General features: G+C 42.9%; 2 protein-coding genes across 2 annotated transcripts; one reads left to right on the top strand and one right to left on the bottom strand.

Annotated features, from left to right (window-relative positions):
* Positions 1 to 1909: 1909 nt before the first annotated feature.
* Positions 1910 to 19033, top strand: mthfs (5,10-methenyltetrahydrofolate synthetase (5-formyltetrahydrofolate cyclo-ligase)). The gene is made up of 3 exons (XM_048615914.1): positions 1910 to 2118; positions 5660 to 5921; positions 18968 to 19033. The coding sequence occupies exons 1-3, from the start codon at positions 1966 to 1968 to the stop codon at positions 19000 to 19002; spliced, it is 450 nt and encodes a 149-aa protein (XP_048471871.1). The 5' UTR covers positions 1910 to 1965; the 3' UTR covers positions 19003 to 19033.
* LOC109921965 (complement C1q tumor necrosis factor-related protein 3-like) lies at positions 13321 to 25375 on the bottom strand. Its single transcript, XM_048615913.1, has 3 exons — positions 25305 to 25375; positions 18878 to 18971; positions 13321 to 14732 (listed from the first exon to the last, which is right to left on the bottom strand). The coding sequence occupies exons 1-3, from the start codon at positions 25329 to 25331 to the stop codon at positions 14332 to 14334; spliced, it is 522 nt and encodes a 173-aa protein (XP_048471870.1). The 5' UTR covers positions 25332 to 25375; the 3' UTR covers positions 13321 to 14331.
* Between the last annotated feature and the right edge of the window lie 1989 nt (positions 25376 to 27364).

Genomic DNA, 27364 nt, shown 5'->3' with positions numbered 1-27364 from the left:
CAGAGAATGAATAGGCCGGGGCTATTTTCCCTGGAGCATTGGAGGCTAAGGGGTGACCGTATAGATGTTTATAAAATGATGATGGGCATGAATATGGTGAATAGTCAAGGTTTTTATCCCAGGGTAGGGGAGTCCAAAACTGGAGGGCATACGTTTAAGGTGAGAAGGGAAAGATCTAAAAGGAATCTAAGAGACAACTTTATCACACAGAGTGTGGTGCATGGGTGGAATGAGCTGCCAGAAGAAGTAATGGAGACTGGTACAATTACAACATTTAAAAGGCATCTGGATGGCCACTTGAATAGGAAGAGTTTAGAGGGTTATGGGCCAGATGGAACCAGATTAAACATATCTGGCCAGCATGGACGTGTTGTACCAAAGGGTCCGTTTCCATGCTGTACAGTTCTGTGATTTTATGACTCTAAAATATGGCTAGAGAACTGAAAAGCTTTTTCCACACTGCCCTACGTTCCAATTAGAAACACTATGGAGAGAAAGCAGAATTAATATTTTGGGTCTGGTGACCCTCCTTCGGAACTGATTGTAGCTACAAAAATGTTGGTATATATTCTGAAGATGTGTTTCGGCAGGGGGGGGGTGGGGAGTGGGATGGGAAAGAGTAAATGACAGGTCAAGATGGAGCCCAGAGAGAGAGAGAGAAAACAACAGTTGGCCAGAAAAGGAATGGGTAAATGTCCTCGGAGAAGAATGAATAGCAGCTAATGGGGACCTTTCTTGGCTGACAATGGGTTGTTTGTGGTAGCACGCCATGCAATGACAAGGCCAGGTCTGTAGGGGTTGGGGTAAGGACACAGGAGGTGTTCAAGCCCTAAAATTGTTGAACTCGATGTTAAGTCCAGAAGGCTGTAGGGTTCCCAAGTGGAAAATGAGGTGCTGTTCTTCCAGTTTGTGCTGAACTTGTAACAAGTCTGAGACAGGTATATTGGCCAGGGAACACGGTGGTGTGTTCAAGTGGCAGGCAACCAGAAGCTCAGGGTCTTTCTGCTGACAGAACGTAGGTGATGCTCGACTTAACAGAACTGATTATTTTTGATCTTAAAAGCTGCTTTATTTATATTAGAAAAATCATCAGCTTTTTTAAGCGTCTTTCAATGGAAAGAACTTGTCACGCTCTTGGTCTGACCAACACATGAGTTGTGCCCCACATTCCAGTTAACTCAATTCAAGACATACTGCATTGATACAGTTGCCACAACCTGAAAAGAAATAAAAAGACTAGGTGTTAACTGTAGAAATTGTTACTGTGAGAATGTTAGCAGATGGCTATGTTTGCTTATGGTCAGAGTAGGGTTTGCATTAAGACTAAGGACAGGGTTACCACCAAGGGTATATTTGGGTAAGGTTAGGGACAGGGTCACGTTAGGGTTAGTGTCAAGCAAGGACCTGAGAGGATAGCATGGTCAGGGTGAAGGTGAGGGTGAGGATCAGGTTCAGAGTCACAGTGAGGGTGAGGGTGAGGGTCAGAGTCGGGATAAGGGTGAGGGTGAGGATCAGGTTCAGAGTCACGGTGAGGGTGAGGGTCAGAGTTGGGGTGAGGGTGAGGGCGAGGGTGATGGTGATGGTCAGAGTCAGGATAATGGTGACGGTCAGATTCGGGGTAAGGGTGAGGGTCAGAGTCAGGGTAAGGGTGGGGATGAGGGTCAGAGTCGGGATAAGGGTAAGGATCAGGGTGAGGATGAGGGTCAGAGTCAGGGTGAGGGTCAGAGTCGGGATAAGGGTAAGGGTCAGGGTCAGGATGAGGGTCAGAGTCGGGATAAGGGTAAGGGTAAGGATCAGGGTCAGGGTGAGGATGAGGGTCAGAGTCAGGGTGAGGATGAGGGTCAGAGTGAGGGAGGACCGAGGGGCGGGGCTAAGGCGTCAGGGGCGCGGTCGGGGCCGATGGGCGGAGCCTCCGAGGACAAAGTACACTCGGGGTCCTGGTCAACACGCGCGCTCCCGTTGTTGATGGAGGGTGGTGGCGCGCTGCTCGCTCCCAGGCCGGGGAACATGGCCGCGCTGCGAGCTGCGAAGAAGGCACTGCGCCTGGAAATGAAGCGGAAGGTGGCGGCGCTGAGTGACGCTGAGAAGCGGAGGCAGACAGAAGCCGTCAGCCGGCGGGTGAGTGACAGCGGGGCGACACCCGCCCACCGCCATGTCCCACCGATTACAGCAGGCCCAACCCCCCCCGCCCCCCGGAGGAGGCTTTCCAGCAACTTCCATCAGGCAGACCTGATTCCCCTCCCCCCGACTGAACTACCCCTCCCCCCTTTGGATCCGCCCCTTCACTGACTCCCTCCCCCCTTCAATGGCTCCCTCCTGTACACTGAATCCCTCCGCCCTTGATGGCCCCCCTCCCCCTGACTGAACCCCACCCTTGATAGCTCCTCTCTCCCTCATTGAACCCCTCCCCCTGACTGACCCCCACCCTTGATAGCTCCTCTCTCCCTCATTGAACTCTGCCCCCTGACTGACTCCCACCCTTGATAGCTCCCCTCTCCCTTTCTGAACTGCTCTCTCTTTGATGTTCCCCTCACCCTCCCCCTCACTGAACCCCTCTCTCCTCAATGACCCTCTTCCCCATAATGGCTCCCTTCCATCTCACTGATTCTCTCCCCATCACTGGTCTGAGATTGGAGATTAACTCTGTTTCTGTCAGCACAGATGCTGCCAGACCGGCTGAGTTCTCCAGCACTTTTTTGTTCTGTACTCCAGCATTTGTGGTATTTTGTTTTTACTTGAAGTTCTAGAATAGTCCAATGCTAATAAACATAGAATTCGGCTTGAGTTTATGCTTGAGTCTCTGTAGTTGGGGCTTTAGCCCTCTCTGCATGGAGGTCAAGATGATACTGTTCAGTCAATTAGGAATTCTGGTGGCATCAACTCACTATTACTGCTACTCCTTGTCTACTTTATTTCAGTGTTTTTGTTTATCCTGTTCAACCCTTCATAGTTCACCAATTATTCTTTGTTCAGCGTGGTCACTTGCTGTGTTACATTTGCAGTGCATAGCAAGACACATTGCTTCTCCCCCTTTCATCTCGTACGTTGCCCATTTCCCTGTTATCCAGTGGCTGCATTTTCTGCCTTACTCGACTAGTGTTTACATAAAACATGAAGAGAAGTCTGTAAATTCAGGAGACATGATACAATGGTGAACCATGTATGGTGGTATTCAAAGAGTCAACTCAAACCAGAGACCATACTGCAGCTTTCAGAAATGGTAATTTTTTTTCTGTAAAAGCTGATGTTATTTTTATTTACGTGCCCAGTTTATGTTCACATAACCCACAACAATTAAAAGGAAGAAAATAAAATTTTCCTTTCAATATCTCTAGCAGTATATATGAATTATAAGATTTTAATGAGATATTAATAGATTAAATGAAGGGGTAAAACTGCAACAAATAGATGTCAGGGCAGCCAAATAGGAGGTCAACAGCTTTGGATCTAAAACAGATAGAATATAGTACTTTCCAAAAAGGCACATGGCATTAAAGGGAGGTGGGGTGTCGAGTAGTCGTCTGTCAGCTCTCCAGCACCCTGGTTGTACTACACCTATGTGCATTTGTGGGCACCACACCTTATAAAGCATATATTGGCCTTTAAGGGCCTTAAATTGTATTATCTGGAAATTAAAAGGTTGAGTGGTTCTTTTAATCACTGTTTTCAAGATATTAAGATGAACAAATAAGATAGATAGAAACAATTCCTGCTTGTTGGGGAGTCTAGAAGTAAGGCATGGCCTAAATATTAGAATTAGATCTGTCAGGTGTGACCTTAGGTTATCGGTTTCCAGGTGGCTGCCGGAAATGGAAACAGAGAGGTCCAGGAAGGAGAGAGAGGTATCAGAGATGGTCCAGGTGAACTTAAGGTTGGGGTGGAAGGTGTTGGTGAAGTGGATGAACTGTTTGAGCTCCTCGTGAGAGCACGAGGCGGCGCTGATACAGTCATCAATGTAACGGAGGAAGAGGTGGTGTTTAGGGCCAGTGTAGGTACGGAAGAGGGATTGTTCCACGTAACCTACAAAGAGGCAGGCATAGCTTGGGCCTGGAAACCGATATCCATTTCAAGCCCACCAACTCCCACAGCTACCTAGAATACACCACCTCCCACCCACCTTCCTGCAAAAATGCCATCCCCTATTCCCAATTCCTTTGCCTCCGCCGCATCTGCTCCCAGGATGAGGCATTCCACTCCCGAACGTCTCAGATGTTCTTGTTTTTCAAGGACTGCAACTTCCCCCTCCCCCCCAACCCCAGTGGTCGATCGTGTCTCCCGCATTTTGTGCAACTCATCCCTCACACCCCCTCCCTGCAATAACAACCAAAACAGAATCCCCCTCGTCCTCACATACCACCGCACTAACCTCCAGATCCAACGCATCATCCTCCGACACTTCTGCCATCTGCAATCCGACCCCACCACCAAAGACATTTTTCCCTCCCCACGCTTATCTGCTTTCCAGAGGGACCACACTCTCTCTGAGACTCCCTTGTCTGCTCCACGTTCCCCTCCAGCCCCACCACACCCGGCACTTTTCCCTGCAACCGCAGGAAGTGCTACACCTGCCCCTACACCTCCCCCCTCACCCCCATCCCAGGCCCCACATCAAGCAGATGTACACCTACACATCTGCTAGTGTAGTATACGTTATCTGCTGTTCCCGTTGTGGCCTCCTGTACATCGGGGAAACCAAGCGGAGGCTCGGGGACCGCTTTGCGGAACACCTATGCTCGGTTCGCACTAAACAACTGCACCTCCCAGTCGTGAACCATTTCAACTCCCCCTCCCATTCCTCTGACGACATGTCCATCCTGGGCCTCCTGCAGTGCCACAACGATGCCACCCAAAGGTTGCAGGAACAGCAGCTCATATTCCGCTTGGGAACCCTGCAGCCCAATGGTATCAATGTGGACTTCACAAGCTTCAAAATCTCCCCTCCCCCTACCGTATCCCAAAACCAGCCCAGCTTGTCCCCGCCTCCCTAACCTGTCCTTCCTCCTACCTATCCCTTCCTCCCACATCAAGCCCCACCCCATCTCCTACCTACTATCCTCATCCCGCCCCCTTGACCTGTCTGTCCTCCCTGGACTGACCTATCCCCTCCCTACCTCCCCACCTACACTCACTTTTACTGGCTCCATCCCCGCCTCTTTGACCGGTCTGTCTCCTCTCCACCTATCTTCTCTATCCAGCTTTTATCCGCCTCCCCCTCTCTCCCTATTTATTTCAGAACCCCCTTCCCCTCCCCCATTTCTGAAGAAGAGTCTAGGCCGGAAACGTCAGCTTTCCTGCTCCTGTGATGCTGCTTGGCCTGCTGTGTTCCTCCAGCTCTGCATCTTGTTACCTCAGATTCTCCAGCATCTGCAGTTCCTACTATCTCTGACCTTAGGATAGACTTTATGTACAGAGTGTGGCACATGTTTACAGTGATTTTCCATATACTGTAATTGAAGGCTAGGTCAATTGTTAATTTTAATTCTGGGATTGATAGCTTTTTACTAAATAAAACTATTAAGGAATATGGTGTGTATCTATGGAATTAGGTTACAGAACAGCTGTGATCTCATTGGAAGAACAGGCTTAAGATGCTAAATAGCTTCCTATTGTTCCTATGTTCTTAGGATTCCTACTGACCACATCTGTCATTCTATTTCAGCTGATCGCTCACCCCAAGTACCAGAATTGCCAAAGAATCGCAGTCTTTTTAAGCATGTCTGATGAAATACAGACAGAAGATATAATAAAAGATGTTTTCCAGTGTGGAAAAGAATGTTTCATTCCTCGATATAAATCTGGAAGCAATCACATGGATATGGTGAAACTGGGCTCTGCTGAAGAAATTCACCGCCTTCCTCTGACGTCTTGGAGCATTCGTCAACCTGCTGAAGATGGTTCGCTGGAAGAAGCTTTAACTTCAGGTTGGTAGTGAATGTTTAGGATTTTAGGATGTGTGATGCTCTGAGGGTCGCTGTGGACTTGTTGTGCCGAGGGGCCTGTTTCCACACTGTAGGGATTCTGTGATTCTATGATAAACCATTCAGAATCTTCAGTATTCTACTTGATTAAGAGTTCTGTTTTTAACACCACATACCCTCACTGTTTTATGCCCCTTATCGGTGCATCTCCTAAAACCTTCATCCGTGCCTGTATTACCTCCAAATCTGATTATTTCAGTGCTTTTCAGCCTCCGTAAGTATATCTCTTCAGAGATCCGAAACTCTGCTGCCTGTATGTGAACTTGCACTTAGTCCCATTCATCCTTGTGCACACTGGTCCATTTTTGCTCTCAGCACCTCAATTTGTATGTTCTCATCCTTGTGTTCAAAATATACTGCCCAACCTTTGTGACCTCCTCCAACTATCTGAAACTCTATGTTCCTCAAACTCAGACCTCAGGATTTGGGTTCTGATGTTCAAAGTTACAGGTTAAGAGTACGTGATTTCCTCTCATGATTGAAGTACTTACCTCATCAACTGTGGTAACATTTGGGCTTTGTAAAAATACCACAGAAAGAAATTTAAGAAAAACAAATGACTGTTTGGTTTTTTTTTTACTTTTGTTCCTTTTTGTAATGTGTCTATGCAGTGAATTTTGTGGTGGTAGGTTGAATGTTGCCTCAGTTAATTTTCCATCAAGCTCAATTTGGATTGAATTTTAACTAGCTTGGCAAATTGGCTACTGAGATTGTTTTTAAAATCAGAAGTCACACAGCACCAGGTTATAGTCCAATAGGTTTATTTGAAATCACAAACTTTTGGATCTTAGCCCCTTTGTCAGGTGATGTGAGAGGGAATCAGACAGAACACAGAATTTATGGGCAGAGAGATCAAAAGATTGTACAAATGGTGCGAGTTGAGTGATGAATAATAAGTCCCTGCAGGTGATTTGAACTGTTTGACGGTGTGAGTAAAGTATCAACAGCTGAATAGCAAGCGAAGGGATCACCGAAAATCCGATTCAATGAGGCAGAGAGATAATTACAGAACATTCAAAATAAGATGGTGTTGGAGACAAACCAAATGACTGGAATAACACGATAGGTATAAGAGTCACATGCTGAGGGTCTAACCAAAGTCATAAGCAGTCCAAAACTGTACAAACTAATTAAGGTAGAGAGATCATGACAATTTATCAAGGTGATGGTGACAAAACAGGACAGTAAGGAAGATTTTACAGATACGGTGGGGTCACATGTAGTGCAGCATGAACCCAAGATCACGGTTGAAGCCATCTTCATGGGTATGGGTATCTTCATGAGTTCTGAGGAAGGGTCACCGGACCGAAACGTTAACCCTGTTTTCTCCTTCACTGATGCTGAGTTTTTCCAGCAAGTTTGTTTTTGTTCATGGGTATGGAACTTGGCTATCAGTTTCTGCTCGGCGATTCTGCATGGTTGTGTATCTCGAAGGCTGCCTTGGAGAGCACTTGCTCGAAGATAGGAGGCTGAATGTTCATGACAACCAGTTCTTTATCCAAGCACATGGAACAGCCATGGGGATCAAATGTGAACTTGTCTACTTTGGCAGGAAGAATAGAAAAGATGTATTCTATTAAATTGGGAGAGATTGCAGAATTTGTTGCTGCAGTGGGATCTGGGTGACCTGGTGCACATAATCACAAAAACAGTTAATGTGGACACGCAGCAAGTAATTAGGAATGCAAATGGAATGTTAATATTTATTGCAAGGGGATAGAACGTAAAAGTAGGGAAGTGTTCCTGAACCTGTACAAGCATTGATGAGCCCACAACTAGAGTATTGTGTATAGTTTTGGTTTCCTTATTTAAATAAAGAATATAAGGGAGTTTTTGTTCTTTCAGTGTATTGTGCATTTGTGGAATTCTTGTCCTCCAAAAGTAGTGGAGGTAGAGTCAATGACTTTATTCAAGGCAGAGTTGGTAGATTTTTGATAGACAAAGGATTCAAGGTTTATGGGGGAAAGTGGGATCAGCCATGATCTTATTGAACAGTGGAGTAGGCTTGAAGAGCTAAATGACCTAATCTTGATCCGAAGTTCCTTTGGAGTTTCTAAATTTGTATATGGCTTATCATTATCCATAATCTTTCATATTCTTGACCTTGTGATAAAATCTAGAATTCTATTAGTTGTTTTAGTCTGGTCAGCCTAGGGTGCTGCTTTTAATATCCAATGAATATAGCCCCCACATTCCCTCTGTTGTTTCATTCACAGTTTAATCACTACTGTGATATGTCAGACCAAATTGCATTGCCTTACATTTAATAATAGTATATTCTGTCTTCCATTTAGCCCATTCACACATCATGTCCCTTTGCAGCTTCTATTTTAGTAGCATCTGCACGTTCCGACACCACTAGATGCTTCGTTCTTAGTTAAACACACTAAAATTATCCCTGACATGGATGTTAACAGTGCTGCAATTACCAAGATTAGTTGTCTTCTTTCCTTAAAAAAGGCATTGTACATTGGCCATTCTCCAGTTCGCAGATCATACTGACATTAAATGAGTGCTGAAATATAATTTCTAGGGTCTTAGCAATTTCCTCTTTCATCTCCTTGCTCCACTTCACATCTGTACTCTCTTTCCTCATTTTCTGAAAATCTACCCTAGTCCAATCCAGCACTTTGTTTGTTTGTTTTTTTTCCCCTCCCTCTCTAGTTGGGCTACCTCCATTAATATCTCTCATTCTACAATCTATGTGCTCCTCCAGTTCTTGCTTCTTGAGGATCTCTTGGTGCTAGCTCTGGAATCCAATCTCCCACCCTCCCCATCCGACCCCAAGCTTCTATATTTCTTCAATTCTCTTTCTTTAAGATGCTCCTTAAAATCTGCTTCTTTCATCAAGATTTTGGCCATCTGTGCTCGCATCTCCCTACGTTAATCAGTGTCAAATTTTGCTTTACAATTCCTCTGAAGCTTTTGCAACTTTAATTCTACTAAAAGGTGTTACGTAAATGAAAGTTGTTACTGTTGGACCTTAAACCTTGTCATGCTGTCATCACTGCCCAAAAGGTACTTCCCAAAATTAGCTCCTTGACCTGAGCTATCTCATTATCCCTAATGAGATCAAACAGTGCCTTCATCTGCTTGAGGGAGGCGTCTTGCATATGTTTTGATCCCCTGCTAATTCCCTTATCTTTCTGATTGTAGATGTGTTTTGTATGTAACAGCTACTCTTCTTCACCTGCACCCTAACCCCTGGGCAAGGATTTCTCCTTGGCCCCCTCCTATTTCTCATCTGCAAGCTGCCCCTTAGCAACTGAAAGCAACAAATGCTGGAGTGGGTCAGGCATCATCCATGGAGAGAGATCAAGCTTTATCACAGTCATCCACGCTCAGAACGTTAGCTTGCTGTCTCTCCATGGATGCTGCTTGACTCACTGTGATCTCCTGCATTTGTTGTTTTTGGTTTGGATTTCAGCATCTGTGGTAATTTGCTCCTGCACCTTTAGCAGCACCCATGTCTTAACTGATTCCAGAACTGAGCTTCTCATTATGGCATCACTAAGACCACCTAGTTCCACCTCTTAAACATCACTCGACTTCACCTCTATCTGGGCTCATCTCCTGGTGACACCCTCCATTCATGTATTTATTATATCCGGATTTGACAATTAATTCACTCCTGGCTGCTTGCCCACATTCTAGCTTCTGTAAACTCCAGGTCTGTCAATTTGGACCAAGTTCTGTTCAGTCATCAACATTGTTCTTGATGATTCACATTTATTACTGATCAAGAAACACGTTGATTTTAAAATTCTCATCTTGTTCTCAAATTCCTCCATGGCCAAGTTTCTAACTTTAATCACCTGCAACCACACTACCCTCCTGCACATTCTGATTTTGCCCACTTCACTGTTGGCTGTGTCTTCAGTTGTCAAGATGATGAGTTCTAGAATTCTTGACTGTACCTCTTTACCCCTCTGCCTTGCTTTTCTCGTTTATGATGCATCTTAAAACCCACATCTCTGACCAAACTTCTAATCTCCATCCTAATGTTTCCTGATGTTGCTCAGTGTGATCCTGTGAAGTTCCTCATGATGTACTATAATGTAAAGGAACTTTGTAAACATAAGTTGTTGTTGTTAACCACTATTGAATCCCCTATCAACATTCCCAGGGTTACTTTTGACTAAACCGGACCATTCACTTAACTACTGGAGTTAACAAGCGGATCAAAGTTTGGGAATTCTGCAGCGAGTAATTTGGCTCTTGATTTCCCCAGGTCTGTTCACCATCTACAAGCCAAAAGTCAGAAGTGCAGTGGAATACTCTCCACTTGCATTGATGAGTGCGGCATCCAGCTGACAATGACTACCATTTAGAAGGACAATGATGGTAGACCCATTAGAACACCACCACCTGTGTTACAGACCATTCTGAATTGGAACTATATCACTTTTCCTTCTCTGTCACTGGGTCAAAATCCTTGAACTCTCTCTCTGACAGCACTGTGGGGGTACCTACACCACATGGTCTGTGATTGTTCATGAAGACAGCTCACCAGCACCTTTTTCAGGATAATTAGGGATGGACAATAAATGATGGCTTTGCCTGTGGTGCTCGCATTCTCATGACCAAAGGAAAGATTCCAAGATGTATTTCCTCCCCCTGCACGCAGCCTACGCAAGAGGCCTGCAGCCTGAAAACCCCTCTCAGTGCATTCTCCATTACTGATACTATAAGTTTGTATTTAAAGAGCTATTTGTTCAAATTTATTTTGCTTATAGTTGCAGTTCCTTTGGTGTCACCGTCATTATAATTAATTAATTTCCCCACCAGGTGGCAGAGTATGACAAAATTTAGCAAATTGGTGGGTTAAGCGGTGTTCTTATACACCAAAAGAAAGTTAAAACAATTGGTAATGAGGGGACAGTAATGCACTACACTGCCATCAATCAGTTCCTCAGAGGACATCCTGCTGCAATCAAAGATGCACTGTAAAGTCAGTAATCTGGAACAAATTGGAATAATTAATTTTATTGCTGTGAAACCTGCCACAACGAAATGCAGACATGAATTCCATTCTCTATTTTCACATTCACGAACTAAAGTTCTACTTGGTGACTGGACTTGTCTTAGAGCCACTGCCACCCTGTGTCCCTAACTGTGATAGGGCTTCAGTCCCATTTCAAGGGAAGATTTAGTGATGGTGCAGGAAGCACTCTTGAAGAAAATCTTGGTTAGCCATAGATTCTGCTTTTGTTTGCAATAGTGCTCCCAGGTACTTCACAAAGCTAGGGCAGATAGTGAGTAGGATGTGTGTGTGTCTGCCTGTCGTATTGCATGGGTGAGTGGGCGTGCGCACGTGTGTGTGTTATGCGGGTGGGTAGGAGCATTTTAGAATCTATGATGCTTTTGAAATATTTGATCAGTATCCTCTCTCATTTGTTTTATTGTACTCAGGCTGCACAATACAAATATCATTGTCACTCTTTTTGATCTGTTTCAGTCTGTGTGGAGTAGGTACAGAGTTCTTTTCAGACCTTTTTTGTTGTGCTTTGGTACAATTGAGTGGCTTTCTAGGCCTTTGCAGACTACAGTAGAGTTGCCCAAATTGGTGTGGGCCAGACTGTTTAATGACAGCAGATTTCAGTTCTTGTGTCTTGGTAATGAGTCCATGGTTTTGCAGGTTTGGAGACCAGTCACCTACTTGAGATACTTGGCCTCTGTATTTGGAGGAAAGTCCTTTCTATTTATGGGGATCTTCTAATTCTAAGTTTATTTTTGAAAACTGGTGACTATTGAATGAAAACAAGACAGAGGCAGGTGAAGAGTTACACAGTAATGTAGAGGCAAGAAAGAAAGTAAACGTCATTGTGGAGCCTAATTCATCTTGGGCCCCCATGACCCCCCGCTACTGACATTGCATCAACTGATTTCTCTCTATCAGCTTCAGTCCTGATTTGTCCCTGATGTACTGCCGGAATTATAATCCATGTGATTTTCAGCTTGTGCTAACACTTCTCTAAAGCATTACTTCCTTGTCTCCACATTGCAACTATTTGTAAACTTATAAGAGAATCATTAACCCTCTGTTTCTACATTATCATGAACCTTCCCTCCTCTCCTGTTTGTCATTCTCCCTTTCCTGGTTTAGTTTCCTGCTGTTCTCTGCTGCTCTTGTCATGAAGTTTGCAGTTGTTTTCAAGTCCCTGTATACTACAGCATGGAAGACTATTTGCTGTAATATAAAATTCTAAAATGATAATTGACCTGAGTTTCTGGGTGTGTGGTCCAGTAGACAGTCAGTCGATAGGAAGCAATAGCTGTAAACCATGAGATTTTTTTTACTGTCTCATTTAATCCAGTGACACTGAATCCACGTGTAGCCCCTATACCCAGCACGGATGCTGAACCCCCAACTCACACTGTACCTCTCTTTTCCACCCCCCCGCCATTATCGAAATTCCTGAAGAGGCCTTAGACAGTGTAGGCCACATTCATACCTTGGGAATCTAACGTCATCAAGGGCAGGCATTGATGAAGAGGGTCAGAACGACCTTCATTGTGCCAGTATAACCTTTGGCAGCCTGAGGAAGAGAATGTGTACCTCAAATCGACGAAATAACAAGTTCATGGTCGATAGTGCAGTAGTGACACCCACCCTCCTGTATGGGTCAGAGACATTGACAAGCTACACAAAGCAGTTCAAATCCCAGGGGCAGTACCACCAGCACTACCTGTGCAAGATCCAGGAAATCCATTTTCAGGAGAAGTGCATCAGTATCAGTGTTCCTGCTCAGTCCAGTATCACCAGCATCAACACGCAGGATCAGCTCTGCTGGGCAAGCCACATCACATTGCCTGAGATGAAACTCCCAAATCAAGTACTCCATTCAGAGCTTCAACACAGCAGTTCCCTGAGGAAGTCCTGCCTTGACAGAGAAAGGAGTGCATGGCAACCTAGGCATCCCGCTTTCCTATCTCCCCAACCACTGTTCGTCCCACCTGTGACTGATACTGTAGGTCTTTCACTGGAGTCGTCAGTCACCTGAGATCTAATTTTAAGTTAATTCATCCTCCAGCATGAGGGAGTGCCCAAGAAGAAGGTTAAATCATGATAGGCTCAGGATAAAACCTAGGCCTTGGCTGCTTGTTGTTAGTCAGCACAAACCATTTATCCACTGACCTCTTTGAGGCAACTTTTGTTTTTTTTTTATTTGCTGAGTTTAGCTTTACTCTGTTCTGAAGAAGTCATACTGGGCTTGGAACGTTAACACTGTTTCACTCTCTAGAGATGCTGGCAGACCTGCTGAATTTTTCCAGCACTTTGTTTTTATCCCAACTTTAGTCTGATTCAGAATGCTATCATTTCAATCAATTACAGCTTGAATTTCAATGCTGAAAGAAGCTTTATTGAAAAATCTGATGCACAGAACTATTTGCATTGATTCTAGATGGTCACATCCATATAGACAGGCATGAGAATCATTCGGCAAACACCAAATCTTTGATCTGGCCCTTTAAATGTGAGAATTCCGGATGTGAAAGCCGCTGTTTACATTTAAATGTGTCTTTCTTGTTAACAGATTTTGATACCAGGTGCAAATGTGGATTAATCATAGGTTTTACCACCATGGTGTCAATTCTACAACTTTCTCTATTGGTATAGTTCCTACCTGGAAAACTGAGCTTACTCTCAAAGCTTTGCACTGTGATATACTTCTTGCAGTGGAAACTGCATCTCCACCATCTCAAAACTGAGTTTGCTTCAGCCAGTTTAACAGATTTAAAACCGAGGAGAAATTAATTCTATGAAACGGTCATGAATCTGTGGAATTGACTACCCTAGATTGTGGTGAATGCTGGGACATTAAGTAAATTTAAGGAGGTGATAGAGTGATAGCTAATTAGTGATGGGTTGGAGGGTTATGGAGAGTTGGCAGGAAAGTTGAGGCCAAGATTAGATCAGTCCTGATTGTGTCAAATGGTAGAACAGGCTTGAGGGCTGAATTGGCTGCTCCTGCTTCTAGTTCTTTCATTCTTACATCCTTCATTCTATCTGACCTTCTTTCTCCGTCCCTGTATGTTGGTGTCTCCCTTACTGTCCGTGCCACTTATTTAAAGAGATATTTGTTAACAGGATAGCTTCCTGGAGCATAATGTGCAGCAGATATTAAGCATTTGTTAATTCATAAACTATCTTGAAATCAACATTGATTCCCAGAGATAAACATGTTAGATTTTCCTCTTTGGTGAAGGTGAGCTTACTATAGGTGAGCTGTTATCATACACTTGTGCACGATAATTCATTGGGTAGTCAGAAAATATTGACCAATTTGTGGCAAAGGCCTCTGGCCCACCAGCACAGAAGAGAAGAATTTATCTCAATCTTTCTCGATCATTATTGAGCAGAATGAGTCAGTAGAAATCCCTGAAAGCTGAGTGATCCATTCCGACTCCAGAGACTCCCAGAAACCAGCTTGACCCATACCTGGTCTCCTTTGTGGAGATCCAGGATCACAGTTTTGATTGAGAGCTGGGAACTGTTTATTGGAAGCACGCTATGGATCACAGTGACCATCTTATTGTTCTTGATCAGGGCCACATCTGTCAGCAGTCCCCTCCCTGGCAATGAAGAGTAACAGAAAAAATACAGCCCACACTTGGGACATGTGAACTTTCCAGTCTTGTTACTGTAACCCTGTCCAAGATTCACATTGACCTCATCGTACACGATCGGATCCACAGGAGTCAGCACATGGTTCATTGTGGAGCGCTGTACATCATAAACCACATCCAATTCTGACAAAGTAGAAAATGATCATTGAATATGATGACTATTAAAAACATTTTTAACCTCTAAATTGAGAGATATTTTTAATAAAATGTAGGGATGCAAACAAGTTAAGCACCGGCACAATGAGCAATAAGGAGGTGGAGGTGAAGGACAGTCACCTGTACTTCAGAAACAAAAATAGAAATTGCTGGAAAAGCTCAGGAGGTTTGAAGAGATATCAGGGTTGACGTTTCGAGTCTGGTGACCCTTCCTTCTCATCACAGATGCTGCCAGACCTGCTGAGCTTTTCTCGCAATTTCTGTTTTTGTTTCTGATTGATTTACAACATCTGCAGTTCTTTCGGTTTTATTTAGTACGCACCTGTACTTTAGCATATTTGTAGCTTTTCTAATGAATCATTCTGCAACTATTTTTCTTCACTTGGCGAGTTAAGATGACCTTGGGTCTTTCCTCAAACTTTCTGATGCTCTGGGTTGTGGATAATGTCAGTATTTTTCCTCACATCTTCCCTTCTCATATTTGAAGATGTGTGCCTTAATAGGGGACAGATGTATGAGCGGTATACCTTGCCTTCACCCAGTTAGTGCACTTTATTGAGGGGAACTTGTGTTGGGTGATCAAATGGCACCTCTTTCAGATGATCAGGATGAATAAAAAGAGATCATCCATGGAGAGATACTAAATTAATCTCCCACCACCACTGCCCTACTCTCTGATATAAGAAAAACCCTCTGCCCCCATCTCACAGAGCCATCACCTGTACCTACTTAGTGTTAAATTTCTTTTGTCACCAGCGACACTCTTTTGGGCAGTGCTACTTTTGTGCTGTACCCTCATGCCATTTGGAACTGACTGAGTTGCTATTCAAACTTATTTCACAGCTCAGCAAAGTTCATCCTGTCTTGTCTGGATTAGATTTGAACCCAGATGGTAAAGAGCAATGTCTTTTCCCACTTCACCTTGTAGTTCCCTATTCAGATGGGTTTAGGTACTCAGTTACAGTTGGAAAGACAGTAAGCCCTGAATATGTCCTTGCTGAGCATCTGCACCTTCAGCAGGCATCAGTGGATGATGATCAGAGATGGGAACCCTGGCTAATTTTCTTTTCTTGTATCCCAGTCCAGAGGTTCTGAACCCGGTGTTAGGATCCCTCGTTGGCTTTACCACCAAGTTTGTATGTTTCAGTACCTCCATGTGCTGTGCATCTAGCCATTGAGCCACACTGAGCCTTCACAACGCACCATCCAGCACATCTACACTCCATGGTTTTCTTTTTCTTTCTCATTTTTTAGTTATTAATGGATGTCTCATCGACCTGATAAATGTCCTAGTTTTATAAGACCTTAAAACCATAAGATTTAGGAACAGAATTAAGCCATTTGGCCAATGGAGTCTGTTCCACCATTGGATCATGGCTGATATGTTTTACAGTCCCATTCTCCTGTCTATTCGCCCTAACCTCTGATTCCCTTACTGATCAAGAATCTACCTATCTCTGTTTTAAATACAGTCAATGACCTGACCTCCACAGCCTTCCGCAGCATTGAGTTCCACAGAGTAACCACCCTCTGGCTGAAGAAATTCCTCCTCATCTCAGATCTAAAGGGCCATGCCTTCATGAGCCTGTGCCCATGGGTCCTAGTCTCTCTGACAAGTGGAAACATCTTCGCCACTATTCAGGCCTTCCAGTATTTTTAAAATTTCAATCTGATCCCCACTTATCCTAAATTCCTTTAAGTGCAGATCCAGAGTCCTCAACTGCTCCTCATTTAACAGACTCTTCATTCCTGGGATTGTTTTTGGCGCTTTGTCTGGAAATCCTCTTGGCCAGCATATCTTTCCTTGGATATAGGGCCCAAAACTGCTCACAGTGTTTCAAATGAGGTCTGACCAGAGCCTGATACAGCCTCAGTAATGCATCCCTTCTCTCATATTCTAGCCCTCTCAAAATAAATGTTAACATTGCGTTGCCTTCCTAACTGCCAGCTGAACCTGCATGTTAACCCTAAGAGAATCCTGAACTTGGACTACTAAGTCCCTTTTGTGCTTCAGATTTCTGAAGCCTTTCCCCATTTAGAAGATAGTCCATGCTTGCATTCTTCCTACCAAAGTGCATAACCTCACACTTTCCCACATTGTATTCTATTTGCCACATCTTTGCCCACTCTCCTTGCCTGTCCAAGTCCTTCTGCAGCCTTCTTGCCTCTTCAAAATGATCTGTCCTTCCACCTGTCTTTGTGTCAACTGCAAACTTCGCAACATTAGCAACAATGCCCTCAATTCCTTCGTCCAGATCTTTAATGTATAACATCAGTAGTTGGCAGTGCAGAACTCCACTATTTACCGGCTACCATCCTGAAAAAGATCCCTTTAACCCCCCTCACTGTCTTCTGCCAGTTAGCCAATCCTCTCTCCATGCCAGTACCTTGGCCCTAACACCCATGGGCTCTTGTCTTATTTAACAGCCTCCTGTGTGGCACCTTGTCAAAGGCATTCTGAGAATCCAAGTAGATCATATCTGCTGGCTGTCCTTTGTTTAACTTGCTTATTACCTCCTCAAAGAATTCTAACAGATTTGTCAGGCATGAGTTGACAAAGCCATGCTGACTCAGTCTTATTTCACCATGTATTCACTGCTGCTCTACTGTCTTCTCTGCGAGACTCCCTTCCAATCAGTTCTGGCCAGATTCTCCCGTATGTCTTTGTAGTTACCTTCACTCAATTTTACTACGGTAAATTATAATAATACCAGTACTCTGTAGTCTCATTCTTAATAATGGACTCTGAAATCTTACCAATACCAGAGGTCAGGCTAACTGGCCTATAATTTCCTGTCTTCTGTTTCCCTGTCTTTGTAAAGAGAAATATTACATTAGCCATTTTTTTTTTTTGGTCCTCTGGGACCCTCACTCCCTCCAGTATTTTTTTCTGAGTCATCACCATCACTTCTACAATCTCCTCAGCTGTCTCCTTCAGAACCCTGAGGTGTAGTCTGTTCAGTCTAGGTGATCTATCCACTTTAGACATTTCAGCTTCCCTAGCACCTTCTCCCTATTGAGTGGTCTCAACACTCATCTCTGCTCCCTGACTCTCTCAAAGTTCTGGTATGCTACTGGTGTCTTCCACTGTGAAAACAAATGCAAGGTATCAATTCATTTCCTTTGTAATTTCTTTGCCATTATTACTTCTCCAGTGTCCACCAATGCCTCTCTCTTACCTTTCATATTTCTAAAAAAACTCTTGCAATCTTCTTTTATATTACTAGCTAGCTTACTTCCATATTTCATCTTCTTTCCCGTTACTGCTTTTTTTAGTTAGTCTCTGCTGGTTTTAAAGTCTTCCCAGTCTTCTGGCTTCCCAATAATTTTCACCACATTGTGTACTTCTTTTGTTTTATGCTGTTCCTGACTTCCCTTGTCAACCATGGTTGCCTTGTCCTCCCTTTAGTATGATTCTTCTTCCTTGGGATGAATTTCTGTTGTGCCTCCCAAATTACCCCCATTAACTCCTGCCATTGCTGCTCTACTGTCTTTTCTGCTAGATTCCCTTTCAGTCAGCTCTGGCCAGATTCTCCCTCATGTCTTACTTTCATTCAATTATAATACCATTAGATCTGATTCAATCTTTTTGCTCTCAAACTATCTCCTGATTTATTTTCTAACCCACATCCTGACTCCTGCTAGGAGGCTTGTACATAACTGCCATCGGGGGTCTTTTTTCCTTTGTGGTTCCTCAATTCAATACAAGTACAGTCTATGCCACTCCCCCACCCCGCCAATTTCACTTCTTGCTGTCGATTTAGTTTCAATTTTTAGTAACAAGGAAATCCTGCTCCCTTTACACACCTACCCGTTCTTTCAATCAGATGCGTATCCTTCAATATATACTTCCCAGCCCTGATCCCCTTGTAGCCAAGTCTTTGTGATGCTCACAACATTGTAGCACAGAATGAAATCAGTGGATACTAGCTCATTTACCTTGTTTCGTATACTGCATGCATTTAAGGACAACACCCTCGGTCCTGCATTGACTGCCCCAGTCCTCATAGTTGTTCCCTCATCTGATGTGCCTGAAGTCAGATTCCTGCCCTTTCCATACTCTGTCTTATGACTTGGTCTTGAAACTTGTTGGGAATGTTGCCTGAACTCACCTTTATTCCAAGTAAAGGTAGGTCCGAGCCTGGCTTTTGCTTCTGTGATCAATTTCAGTAGATTAATTGGTTTCATTTCTTCATTTGCAGCTCCCTGGAACAAATTGAAAAATTGGAGGAAATGATTGTTCATTTTCTGATATGCACAGCTTAAGGTCAGCATTTGCAGGATGTTAAAAACAGAAAATGCTCAAGAAACATAGCAGGACAGACAGGATTTATCAGAGACAGACACAGAGTTAGTGTTTCAAGTCTGATATGACCCGTCTTCAGAATTGAAAGGGGCTAGAAAATGATGCTTTTTATGTTGTTGATAGAGGGAGAGAAGGAGCAAGAGGAACATACTGTGAGGGTGTCCAGAGCAGAAGAAAAAGGGGTTTTAATAATCGTAAAGGAGAGATTGAGATATCAAGTAAGTGTTAATGATTGGTTTGAATAGGAGAAAATAGGTCAGGTTTGCTGGGCGCAAAGCCAACAAGATAGGGAGGTGAGTAATATGAGTTTATAGTTTGAAGTTTTGAATTCCATGTTGAGTCCTGAAGACTGTAAAGTATCTAAATAGAAAATGAGATACAATTTCTCAAGTTTGTGTTGAGCTTTGTTGAAACAATATAGCAGGCTCAGGACAGGAATATTAGCATGGGAGTAAGATCGTTTATTGAAACGGCAAGAAACTGGAAGGTCAGAATTGCTGTTACAGGCAAAGCAAAGGTGTTCAGCAAAGTAGCCACCCAGCCTGGTCTTGCCAATGTCAAAGAGACTGCATTGTGAGCAGTGAATACAGTAGATTGGATTGAGAAAGGTAAAAGTAAATTTCTGCTTCATCTGGAATGTGTGTTTTGAGACGTAGCTCAATGAGGGAGGAGGAGGTTAAAGGGCAAGTGTTACATCTTCTGTTACATGGGATGTACCATGGGGAGGGTGGGGATGAGGAAGTGTTAGGAGTGATGGAAGTGTAAACCAGCCAGGGTGTGGTCTCTGGGAATGCTCATAATGGAGGGGAGGGAGCGATGTTCTTGCCGGTGGCAGCCTGTGAGACATACAGGAATTGGCTGAGGATGATCTTTTGAATGCAGGAGACTGATGGAGTGAAAAGTGAGGACAAAGGGAATACTATCATTGTTCTGGGAAGGAGGAAAAGAGGTGGAGGTGGAATTGTAGGAAATGGATTGGATCTGGCTGTGAACCGTGTCAACCACGGTGGCTGGGAATCCTTAGTTGAGGGAAAAGGAGTGCACACTGGAGACAATCCCGTGGAAGGTCGTGTTATGAGAACAGGTGCTGCAGAGAAACAGGATAAATGCAATAGAGTCCTTCTAGTAGCAGGGTATGAGGAGGTGTTAACTGTAGGGCCTTCATGAGGTTGTTGATGATAGTGGTGGACAGCCTGTCCTCAGAAATGGAAACAGCAAAATTGAGGAAGGGAAAGGAAATGTCAAAGACAGACCAGGTGAAGATGAAAGAAGTATAGAAGTTGGAATCAAAACTGATATTTTTTCCGATTCCAGGTGAGAGTGTCAGTGATCATCCATGTATTGGAGAAAGAATTGTGAGAGCAGTTCCTGAATAGGACTGGTTCAAGAAATATTTTTCCCGACAAAGGGAAAGGTGTAACTAGGACCCATGCAAGTGTCCATATCCACTCCTTTGACCTGAAGGGTGAGATGGGATAAAAAAATAACTTTTTCAAAGCGAGAACTAGCTCAGCCAGGTGGTGGAGTGTGGTGCGTGATGGGGACTGTTCAGGCATCCTTTCAAGAAAGAAGAAGAGTTGCCTTCAGACCATCCTGATGGAGGATGGATGTGCAGAAGGATTGCACATCCATGGTGAAGAGGAAGCAGTTCAGGCCAGACAACTGGAAATTCTGGAACTGATGTAAAGTGTCAGAAGAATCACAAATGTAAGTGGGAAGAGACTGAACCAAGGGAGAAGAAGTAGAACCAAAATATGAAGAACTGCAGGAGCAGGCTAAAACAATGGGTCAGTCCTGTTTGTGAATTTTCGTAAGTAGGTAGAAGCAGGCTGTGAGGCCCTGGAAGTTATTGCATCTTCTGAGGGAATCTAAAAGTTGGGGGCTTTGTTTAAAACTAAAGTTCTCCCATTTAAGATAGATCAAGGTGAGGATTCTATGTGTTTTTCGTAATTGTTGCACTATCTCCTCAGTGAGCAATGGAGGCACGTTTATCAAATATATACTAGGCTGAGTTGACAATGACAGAAATTGTTGGAGAAACTCAGCAAGTCTGACAGCACCTGTGGAGAGAGAAAAAGAGTTCACGTTTCCAGTCCAGTGACCTTTCAGATATTCATGAATCAAAATTCCCCTAGGACCACTGTACCTATGCTGTATTGGGTGGAGGAAGAAATACGTTTTCTTTATGATCGCATTTTGCTGTTACTCCCACAAATGTTTAAATAGTCAGCCAGATAGTTATGCTCTGCTTCTGTGATAAATTATATATTTTCTGTGGGCAAGGTAACTGGATTAGGAAGGGATATGGTCATGCAGGGTTTTCACTTTAGCGATGAGTGTTTTAAATTGGTGGTGTTGGGGTACTTTGAGCTGGATTGGTAAATTAGGACAAGATTGGGTGATTGGACATGCTGATAGAGGTGGGAGGAGGCCAATTTGGAGCAATAGCACCTTACATTTATACATCACTCTCTTTGAAATAAAGGCCAACATTCCATTTGCTTTCCCTATGACCCATTGAACTTGGATGCATTTGTGATCATGGATGAGGATTCTTAAATCCCTCTTTCTGTAGTCTTTCCCCATTTAAATAATATTCAGTTCCTTTAAACTTCCTGCCAAAGTGCATAACTTCACATTTTCCCTCATGTTCCATCTGCCAAGTTTTTGCCCACTCACTTAACCTGTCTGTATCCCTCTGCAGATTTTTTGTGTCATTCTCACCAATTGACTTCCCACTTATTTTTGTATCATCCACAAGTTTGGCGATGGTATGTTCAGTTTCTTCATCCAAGTCATTAAGATACATGATAGTTAATTGTGGCCCCAGGACTGATCCCTGTGGCAGACCACTAGTTACAAGTTGCCATCCTGCAAATGCCTCTTCATGCCAACTTTGTCTATTAGCTGGCCAGTCCTGTATTTATGCTAATTCATTACCTCTAACACCACGTGCTCTTATATTGTTAAGTAGCATAATGTATGGTACCTCATCAAACGCCTACTGAAAATCCAAATATATAACATCCACTACTTCTCCTTTATCTGTCCTGCTTGTTGCCTCCTCAAAGAATTCTAGTAAATTTGTGAGTCGTGATTTCCCCTTTGGGTGGCTATGCTGACTCTGCTTGAGCTGTTATGCATTTCTAAATGCTGTGCTATTACATCCTTTATATTGGAGTAACATATTTCCAATAACAATATCAGTTATTGTAACTGGCTTGTAGTTACCTGTTTTGTTATTTTTTTACCCCATTCCCTCTTTAAATAAAGGTGTTACATTGGCAGTTTTCCCATTCTCTGGCACTTTTCCAGATTTTAAGGATTCCTGGAAGATTACTACCAGAACGGCCACTTTCTCTGTTGCTGCTTCCTTTATTATTCTGGAAAGCATTCCATCAGGCCTATAGTCTTATCGGTCTTTAGTCCTGATAGTTTCTCCAGCACCTTCTCTCTCGGGATAATTATTGTATTTCAGAGTCACAGAGTCATACAGCACGGAAACAGACCCCTCGGTCCAACTCATTCATGTCGACCAGGTTTCCCTAACTGAACTCGTATTTCACCTCATACTTTTGTCCCTTGAACATTGAGAAATTTTGGGATGCTATTAATGTCTTCTCCTATGATGACAGATGCAAAGTATTTATTTAACCTCTCTACTATTTCCTGGTTCCCAATTATTATTTCCCCAACCTCATTCTCTTAAGGGCTTATGTTCACTTTGGTTTATAAAGAAGCTTTAGCTGGCCATGTTGATATTACTTGCAAGTTTACATACAAAGTTTAGTTCTTCCCTATTTATTGTTCTTTTTATGTTTTATTTTTATTGTTGGTTTTAGGAACGAGGTTGACAGGGGCAGGAGGCCCAAATCATTAGCCAGATTTCTGATTTTGGAGAAATGTAGGTGTATGAACACTAGGCAGACCTATAATGGCCTGGCACTTGCTTCCTGAGCTCTGCATTCAGCCCCTTTTGGACAAAATGCAGGTAATTGCAAATGTTCATAGAATTATGGAATTCGTACAGTGCAAAAGGAGACCATTTGGTCCATTCATTTTTATGTCAGCTCTCTGAATGAATGTCTTACTGGTGCTGTTCTCCTACCTTCACCCCATAACTTCACATATTTTATTGGACATGTTTCTTGTACACATCATGGGTACATTTCAGGAAATTCCAAAGAAGTTAATTTAGTTAATTTTGATAGATAGCAAATCATATGGGAACACTTAGGGGAATGTAATAGAAGATCATGAGAGACAGAGAGGGGGCAGCTGGAAGGAGAGATGGAAAATACATAGGGACAAAAGGAGTAAGCAACATGGTGAGAGGGCGAAACATATGCAGAGAAAAAGATACATAGGGAGAGAGAAATGGAGTGAGTTGGAGACACAACAAGAGGTAGCTGAAGACTTGACCACCAATGGTGAATCAATTAAAGTCAGGGTTATGGTTAGGCCAAAGAGGCCAGAATTAATTGAGTGCAGGTATCGTAGAACATTGTGGGCTGGAGAATATTACAGAAATAGAAAGGCACAATGTCATGGAGGGATTTGAAAATAGGGTTGAGAATTTTTAAGTCAATGTGTTCTTTAACTTGGGACCAGAGTAGGTTAACAAGCTCACAGGTGGATGGGACTTTGTGAGATCCAAGGCATGAGAGTTTGGGTGTTGACAGTCGAATTTTGGATGATTCTCAAGTTTATGAAGAGTATGAGAGTGGACAATGAGGAGTGCATGGAAATAGTCAATTCTAAAGGGAGCAAAGGTATGACTGAAAGTTTCAGCAGCAAATGAGCAGAGAATGGTAATGGTGATGTGATGGGGGTAGAAATAGATGTTCTTGGTGATGGCATGGATATCGGATCAGATACTAATCTCAAAAATAAGAGCAGGCCAGGCAGCATCAGAGGAGCAGGAAAGTTGACGTTTCGGGTTGGGACCCTTCTTCTGTGCTCCTCCAGCTCCACACTGTGTTATCTCTGACTCCAGCATCGGCTGTTCTTATTATCTCATCTCAAAAATCATATTTAAGAAAAAAAAAATTCATGGGATGGGTATATCACTGGCAAGGCCAACATTTGTTGTCCATCCTTAACTGAACTTGAAGTATGTGGCTTGCTCCCCCATTTCAGAGGGCATTTAAGAGCCAGCATTGATGTGGGTCTGGAATCAATGTACTCAGAACAGCAGATTTCCCTAAAAGGCATCAATGAACCAAATGGGACTTTTCATGACAATCAAAATGGTTTGACCATTGCTGAGATTAATTGTGGATATATTAATTGAATTTAAATTCCAATATCTGCTGTTGCAGTCATTTGAACCCTGATTCCCGGGAACAATAGCTTGGACTTCTGGATTACTAGTCCAGTACCATAACCATCTCCTCCCTAAACATACATGTGTAACTGATGCTAAGGTTGTGAACAGTGTGGTTCAGCCACAGACAGTTACCAGACATTAGAATGGAGCTAATAACTAATAAGTAAGGCAATCAAGGGTTATGGGGAAAAGGTCTGAAATGCAGAATTGAGGATTATCAGATCAAAGATTGTCTCCTGAATGGTGGAGCAGACTCAATGGGCTGAATGGCCTATTTCTGCACCTATGTCTTATGGTTCCAGCATTCACAGTACTTAACTTTTATACTAGTTAACGGGGAATTGGATTGAAGGAGTGAGAGTCTCATTAACAAATTCTGTTCAGTGTTGGCATAAAGGGAGCTAGGGGAGCAAATAGAGCAAGAAATGAGTTCATTGTTATGACAGGATGGAACCTTAGAGTAATTTTGGGCAAAGCAAAGGGAGTAAAGTAATGGAGACAGCTAATTGGACAACCTTTGTGTTATTGACTAAAACACCATGAGCATGTTGGAGATGAGAGTGGTAGAGACAAGATAGATGAAGAATTGCAGTGGAGGAAAGAAGCTATTACCTTTGGATGCCAGTTCATTCCAAGAATAATGTGTAGTTATGGCACATGTCAGCAGAACTGATAATATTTTATGTGATCTAACAAGATCTGGCATTAAATGACGAAGCAAATACAGACAAGCATCTATATTGCCTCATGAAACAAGGGAAAATATGTAAAAAGGAATAGGGAAACATGACAAGCGGGCAAGGAAGGCAGAAATGGAGAGGGAGAAAACAGAGAAATTATCATTTCTTGTAAGATAAAGGGGGAGTAGAAGGACAGGCATGTAAAATTAGTATGTCATCCTTACCTGAAAATCTTCTTGTATACTTTCCATGACACTAATCTGATAAATGCAGTAAAACAGGATTAAACACAAAAAGTTTCCTTGAAATAAAAAAAAGTTATTTTATGTGAGATAGAATGTACTAGATATATAAAGCATCAACAATCATTGATACTTGAACCTACCAATCCAAAGGAATCCATTCTTTAAATTGACTTTGAGATCAAAGTACCCTCTCTTCAACTTGTTCTCAACCCAATGTTCAGCCTGTGCTAGATCTCCAGGTTTTATAGATCTTACTGTTTCTTAGCTTTCTTTTTCTGCAAGTTCCTGCTCCTTCCTTCCGATTTTATAAAGAACGGTGCCCCTGGTCACAAACCGCAATCCAATGTCATTCAAATCTTGGTAAACATACAAGTGTTATAACCAAAACACTCATGTACATGGCTTGCAAACTTCAATAATTAAGATGTTGTCTCCAATAGCAACCAAGTGCCATTCAGACATCTTAGGAAGCAATGGAATATTTTCAACTTACATGCTCAAAATATCATTGTATAAAAATCACTCTACACCCTCAACTTGATTCCTGTTAGATGGCTCATCCAAACCATGAATCATTCAGTTTCTCGTGATAACACTTTTGTCCTTTATTATTTTTTCAACACATTAACATGATCTTTGCTGCCATGAATCCTCTCCACCTGTTCCTCCAATCAAATACCATATCCCATATACTGTATGTCCCCTGCATCCCGGTTACACTGAAAATTTAGACTCATTGCTCCATCTCCCAGTCTAACTCATTCTTCCAGAGTGTGGTCATGAAAAGAGTGTAGCACTCAATCAGGAAATGTTAGGAATTTGGGAGAGCGGGAATTAGGTGTAGAGGAGGGAGGAAATAATGTAATTTATGTCAAAAAAAGCTAGCACCCAAATTCAGCAGGTGTTAGAGAAGGTGAATGGAACGTTGGTTTTTATTTCAAATGGAATTGAGTATAGCAGTAGAGAACTCTTACTCAAACTGTGCAAAGCAGTAGCTAGACCCCTCCTAAAATACTGTGAACAGTTTTGTCCCCTTATCTAAGGAAAAATATGCTGGCATTAGAGGCAGTTCAGTGAAGGTTCAACAGGTTTATTCTGGGCATAGAGGAATTTTCTTATACAGTCATAGAGACATACAGCACAGAAACAGATCCTTCGGTCTAACCAGTCCATGCCAAACATAGTCCCACCTGCCTGCTCCTGGCCCATATCTCTTTAAACCTTTCCTATTCATGTACTTATCCAAATATCTTTTAAGCATTGTAATTGTACCCACATCCACCACTTCCTCAGGAAGTTCATTTTGCACATAAATGACCCTCTGTGTAAAAAATTTGCCCCATGTGTCTTTTTAAAACCTCTCTCCTCTCACCTTAAAAATGAATCCCCCTAGCCTTAAAATCCTCCATCCTGGGGAAAAGACACCTACCATTAACCATATCTATACCCCTCATGATTTTTTGACCTGCTATAAGATCAAGTCTCAATCTCCTACACTCCAGTGAAAAATGTCACTGCATGTCCAGCCTTTCTTTATAACTCAAACCTTCCATACCTGGCAATATCCTGGTAAATCTCCTCTGAACCATCTCCAGCTTAATAATATCCTTCCTGTAACTGGGCGACCAGAGCTGGACACAGTTTTCTAGAAGAGGCCTCACCAATGTCCTGTAGAACCTCAACATGGCTTCCCAACTCCTGTACTCAAAGGACTGAGCAGTGAAGGCAAGCATGCCAAATGCCTTTTTAACCGCCCTGTCTATATGTGATGCAAACTTCAAAGAATTATGTACCTGCGCCCCTAGGTCCCTCCATTCTACAGCACTGCCCAAGGCCCTACCATTAATTGTATAAGTCCTATCCTTGGTTGTTTTACCAAAATGCAATACTTTGCATTTATCCAGATTGAACTTCATCTACCATTTTTCAGCACATTGACCCATTTGATCAAGATCCCTTTGTAATCTTAGAAAACCTTCTTCATTGTCCACAATGCCTACAATTTTGGTGTCATCTGCAAACTTATTAACCATGCCTTC

Source organism: Rhincodon typus, chromosome 33, assembly GCF_021869965.1.
Source record: "Rhincodon typus isolate 14 chromosome 33, sRhiTyp1.1, whole genome shotgun sequence".
Taxonomy (NCBI): domain Eukaryota; kingdom Metazoa; phylum Chordata; class Chondrichthyes; order Orectolobiformes; family Rhincodontidae; genus Rhincodon; species Rhincodon typus.
Note: the sequence above shows the minus strand (reverse complement) of the source record. Positions and strands in the feature narration are given on the sequence as shown.